The 6,000-nt window shown below is 44.7% G+C and overlaps 1 protein-coding gene across 2 annotated transcripts in view; it reads right to left on the bottom strand.

The window, feature by feature from the left end:
- Positions 1-4,001: 4,001 nt before the first annotated feature.
- Positions 4,002-6,000, bottom strand: part of ESD (esterase D) — a 179,141-nt gene continuing 177,142 nt past the window's right edge. For both annotated transcript variants that reach the window (XM_086934992.1, XM_086934993.1), the window contains exon 9: positions 4,002-4,194. In XM_086934992.1, coding sequence (XP_086791118.1) covers positions 4,114-4,194 — 81 coding nt within the window. In that variant the 3' untranslated portion in view covers positions 4,002-4,113. The remainder of the gene's footprint in view (positions 4,195-6,000) is intronic.

Raw genomic sequence — 6,000 nt, 5'->3', positions numbered from 1 at the left:
ACAGCTGAACTTTAAGACCTCAGGAGCCAAATAGCAAGGTTGAACGCTCTGGGGTCATGCTGCCTGATCTCCATAGCTCTGCTTTGAAAGTGTGATGGCACTGGCTGTATGGCACTCTTGGGGAGAACAGCAATTACCTATTTCTGGAGTAAGCATTGATGTTTGGGGAGAGTTGATGTGTTTGTGTGAGGAACGCTGGCGGAGTGGAAGTGAGCTCCAAACAGTAACCATGGCGTATGACGTCTGGTACCCACTGGTCTGAGGTGATCTGTTGCCAAGTGGGGTAGAACCCGTGGAGTCAACCCTCAACAGGTGCAGAGTCATTGGGGGAAGGAGTGGGAAGTCACTGCTTGCTGGGGCACCTCTTTTAGGGGAACCACCCGGACCCCTACCTTTGGAGCTGTTGCCTCTATACAACCCCAAAAAGTAACCTCTAGTGGAGGGCTGTTAAGGCTGCTGGTGCTGGAAGGAGATAGAAGCCTTTGGGGAAGTGGCCTTGGAGATGCCTTGGTAAGGCAGCCTGTTGAAATGACTCGTCTCAGTGTCATTCTTAATTTTGTTCCAACATCTGGCCACCCTGCGGTTTGAAGAGGTGTTCCTGTTGAAGGGCAAGTTGAAGAGAAGCTGGAATTAATGCCATGTGCCGCAGTGTCAACAGCATGGAGGGCACGGTGTAAGGAGGAGTTCGAGGTGAGTTTCCCAGGTCCTCATCAGGGAGGTGTTGGAGGAGCCCCTCCCATTTCGTCCCATTGTGCCCTGTCATACCTGTATAGCAATCTGATGGAGCTAGCTATACACCAGTGGGTGCAAAAACAACAGTTGCAGAACCATGTCATACATTCACCACAGTACAGAGATCTGGGCCTAAATCCATCGTTTTTTTGCTCACCATGCAATTCCAGTTTGAACCCAGCCATATGTAAATCAGTCTAGACTCTGTGTCCCATGGGAACAGTACAGACCGAACTGCCAGACCAGGACCTCCCTGGACGGTAAACAAGCATCCTGGGATCAGTTTCGGGGTATGTCACCCTTCTTCAGCCAGGCTAGCTTGAATCCAGTGGCACAGTGAGCAAGGGACCCACGTCTGGGCATACCCATCCCACTTAGGGCGAAAAGTGTTACAGCAAACAAATGATGGACGGAATGCTGACAATGCAAACATTAAAGGAGTGCTTTAGTGCCAGCATGTGCATCGTCAATGGGGTTTCTTAAAGTGACTTGGCTTCAGGATCTTCTTTGACGCTGAGACAAAGCTGGGCGTGGAGTCTGAAGTATGCCCTCAGTGTCAACCATGGACGAGAGGCAGTGGTGGACCAGCAGCCTGTTGGTAGGCTTCAGGGCTGGATGCCTAACCCCAGGGAAGGAGGTGCTCTGAAAGCCATTTGTGCTCAAGAGGCAAGGGAGGTGGGTCAATACTCACGTCAAGCTGGCCATGAGGCAAGTCCTCGAACTCCAAGTCGGAGTACGAGCTTGGTATAGGCAAGAAGGCGTCTTCCTTGAAGGTAAACAGCCCCAGCTCGCCCTCAAGGTCCTGGGCACAGATGTCCGCTGTACTGTCGCTACCCCTTAGTGACATTTCAAGGCAAAGAGCCAGATGGTAGGGAAGGGTTTTCTTCTAATGGAAGGAGAGGCAGGCGGGCCAAGAGGCCTTGTCCTGCTCAGGGGAGAGGCAGGGGTTGCAGACCTGTAGGAGATTGGTCCGGGGGTAGTGGCACAACACAGAGGACAAAAGCAGAACAGGCACTGATGACAAGCAAGCAATGCTTTCTATGGGCAAAAGACAGCGAACGCTCTGAAGGGCGAAACAGTAAGGGTCTACAGGAGTAATCTCCAAGTCTATTGCACAACACCAAACACCCATGTTGCATCATACAATACTTCATCCTCCTCATGAACCAGAGACCCCATCTTACAACATCCGCTCCTAATGTACCCAAGACCGTAGACTAAAACACCGCACCATCTTCTTGAGCCCGAGAACCCACCCTACAATGTTCATGAGGTACATATATCCATTCCTACAACACCCTCACCCCCAGGACAGTTCATCCTACTGTGGAAATGTACCTTTTTGTAGGTACACTGGTGCAGGGTCACCCTTTTGTCCACGGTGTAAATGTGTAATATTTTACTTAGCATAAGCGACAGCCATTTTGGCTGTGGTGTCCATTTTGTTTCCTTTGTAATTCTCCCGTCCTCTGCTGCCCAGTCTTTTCACACTGCTTGTGTTATCTATTTTAGTTGACTTCCTGACTCAGCTAAAGCAATGCACGTGCTTGTAGCTGCCGGTGCACCTGGTCATAGAAGTTAACTGTCAATCATTTACTGTTGCCATAACCATTTCTCCCCCTCCCACTTTGCTCACCACGTAGTTATTCATCTGCACTTGTTTTCTGATAACTACTTCTAAAACTTGTTCTTCCTATTTCTGTTCACATGCTTACAGTGCAGAAAACCGTGTATAAAAGGGACACAGTTTGTGAATTCAGTGCACTACCTCGTTGCAGCACATGAGAGATCTATGTGGACATGGTCGCACTCATGAGTGGTTAATAAACTTATTTATTCCAACTCCAGTGCTGATCTCCATTTTGTTGGTCTCTGGACCCGTGGAAAAAAGGGTGACCCTGCACCAGTGTACCCCTAAAAAGGTACATTTCCACACTACCAACAAACCCTTCTCATATAATCAATACTACATAATATAACACCCTCCTCCTGTACCAAGATCACACCACTATCTTTATGTACTTGAGACTCCATCTTACCATACCCTCCCATGTATGAGACACCATCATTCAATATCTTACACATCTCATGTACATGAGAACCCTTCCCTCATCAACTCCATGTATCTGTGACACCATATTATAACACTCTACCCTCCTCAATGGTGACAACCAATGCCCATAATTTTGTCAAAGCATGGTGGAGGTAAATTAATAATACCAAAGACATACTGAAGAATTCCATTTGCAAGGAGCAAAAATAGAACTGTTGCACACCATTTCCTCTTCAACAATATGGAGGATCTTATATTCCATTGTCTAAGAGTGCGAGTTGGAGACTGGGCTAATCACCCATTTGAAAAGCTGTAGCTGGCTAGTGAAAGATGGGTGGTGAATTTTGCAGGCACAAGATCTTTTCTCAGCTTGAGCTCCTGTCTGCGCCTTTAGCACTTTATTCAAATCGGGTGATGTGCAAGAGATTAAAAAAAATGCCTTACCTCTTTTTAGCAGTACAGGTTCTTACCTGCAGGCTTGGCAGTCTCTTCCTTAACTACCTCCACAGAGAATGGATGTAAAATTGGTCTGCAGGGATTTGAAGGGGTACTGTAGCGTTTGAATAGGGGCAAGGTGTAGTCAGGCGAAAGATCGGCCTTGTCACACTGGGACTCAACAGCTAAGTGCCAAGTGAACATCTGACTCTTCAGTGTAACTCCCTAGAATGACTAAACTGATACCCACAGAAGCCTGGCCGCCCTGAGTTGCATGTAGATTTTGTCCAGCTTTTAAGGCAGATTTTCAAAAGTAAGCGGACAGATAAGTAAAGGATCTTTATGGATATAAGTTGCTTAATAATGGTTACCAAGTAGTGGGTAACGGTGGCAGCTAGTGCAAATAATTTATGTCAAAGAATGTAGGCATTTGTGTGTGTACTGTACGAGTGGCTCTTCAAGCTCATTATATAAAGTGTTATCTCAGTTTAAGAAACCTTCCATACTTTCCTTTATCCTCACATATACCTTATGCTGGCTAAGTTCAAGCTTCCATTTGGAAAGGGATGCATGCACATCAGTTTTGCTACAGAGTACTAATGTGCCCTCTTTAAACAACAAATTACAACACCAATGATCTCCTTCAATGTACATCCATTAATTTAAATAATTCATAGTTTGCCTTCAACACTTTTTCACACAGGTGTTGAGGGAGTCTACCTGAACATTGTTTAAGGTACTTGGTGCATTGACTCAGAATGACACACAGGGCAGCAGAATATCAAAACCAATGGAACTTTTATTTTATTTTGCATTTTAAGAGTGATGTGATGTAAATAAATCTCCTGTTATGGAGTTATTCTGAAGATTCAGCATTTCAAAATGAACTGTGCTTAAGCATTTAGATACTTTGCATGATGTTTGATATGATCATTGATAAATGTCAAAACGAAGAAGTAGCTGTGATCATAACCCTGAAAGAGAAAGAAAAGCACAATGATTAACTCTCTTAGGAATGAATACGTGCAGCTGCAAAGACCTACCACATTCACAACATGTTTTTGATCTATTTATTATATATTAATTGAAGAGATAGTAAGCTATTACTGTTTTAAACGTTTTCCATCACAGAAGATTACACTTCAAAAAGGATAACACTATTATAACAAGTGAAATTTTTAACATTTCAATGTTGAAAATAGGAATATTAAACATTTTAACCTGCCAGTGAAAGGAAAGACCATTCAACAAGCTCAGAGCAGCGATTCCCTTCAGTTATTTCCCATAAAGTGCAGACAAGAAAACCGCTAAGGACATAATTGAATGACTAAATGCTTTTATAAGATAACCAAGAGCGGCATCCTGAAAAAAATAACAGATGGGAAGAAGGGATGGAATTGTATCCTACACCAGCCAAAAATCACCATTTAATAAAATAGTTCGTGGATGAACAACTGATTATACAGCAGGGAATATCTTTGGCACTTTTGATTGTTTCAAACTGACATTCAATACTGCTAGAAATTGTGTTATTAGTCTAGATCATAAAGACAAGTATAAAGTATTTATGTAGCACTCCTACAGTAATAAACTGCAAATACAACACAAAAAAATCCCAAACCAATTTAGAACACTAGAATAAACTTGTATAAATGAAATGACGCCAACGCAACAAAAATCTAATCAATAGAACTGGCATAAAAGCACAAACATGTCACTTGTGGTTATCTTGTTCCACTGGACCGAGGGTAAATCACAAGTCCATGAGGACCATGGCAGGGCCAGGTTTATCCTGCTGAAGTTATCTTGTTAGGTTCGCGGCAAGAGCTGCTATTTTCGTTGGCAGGGGACAGCGAGGAGGGCACTGTTAGCGCAAGGGGCAGGGTGGGCAACGTGGGCTGTCGCAGTTGTAGTGTGAAGAGCCGATATTCGCTGGAGTTTTGTGTAGGCAGTCATTGCAAAACATATGTCTTGCGTTGGCAGTCATCGGGAGAGGTCGCTGGAAAAGCGAAGAGCAGGTCCCGCTGTACCTTTGCGGTCGTTTCTTGTCACAAAAAGGTCATGAGGAGCTTAAAACTTCTGTATCTTCATCTTTTCTTCAAGAGACCACACTGATGCCAGCCAGGGCTCCTGGATCTGGGGGGGTACGTCTTGGGGATCAGGGCTCACTTCAGCAGAGGCCAGCAGCGAGATTCAATGCAGGTCCATTATATGCTGGGCGGTTGCAGGGAGGTCTCTGGAAGCTTGTGTTCCAATGGCTCAAAGAGGAAGCCAGCCAACTGGCCCTTGGAGTCACTTTTGGGGTCCCTTGGTTAAAGGCGAGCAGGTCCAATCTTTCTTCTTCATGCAGTAGGGCATTCATTCCATCTGAATCTTCCACAGGTTTAAGATTGTTCTTGTGAAAGGTTTTGAAGGTGCCAGTTTTACCCCCAGTGGCAGCTTGTGGGTGGAGGATGCCCCCTTTGTCAAACCTTCCCCCTCCCTTTCCTGGGTTTGGTATCCAACTGTCTGGGTTATCAAAGGGCACGCAGGCAGGCCTAGGTGTGATTCAGTCCGCATGTGTGAGAGCTCTAACCTACAGCACACTAGTTACTCCAATTATTTTTAGATCTAACCTGAAGACAACTAGGTTAAAGAAATCATGTCAGAAAACTCAAATGAGTATGAATACAATATTATCACATGCATTTTTATACCCCATACAGGCATTACCGTCTGGCTAGTCCATCATCCCTAGGCATCATTCTGTTTGCTGCTTCATTTCCATATCATACTTTTTC

The sequence above is a fragment of the Lissotriton vulgaris genome, chromosome 8 (genome assembly GCF_964263255.1).
Source record: "Lissotriton vulgaris chromosome 8, aLisVul1.2, whole genome shotgun sequence".
NCBI lineage: Eukaryota > Metazoa > Chordata > Amphibia > Caudata > Salamandridae > Lissotriton > Lissotriton vulgaris.
Note: the sequence above shows the minus strand (reverse complement) of the source record. Positions and strands in the feature narration are given on the sequence as shown.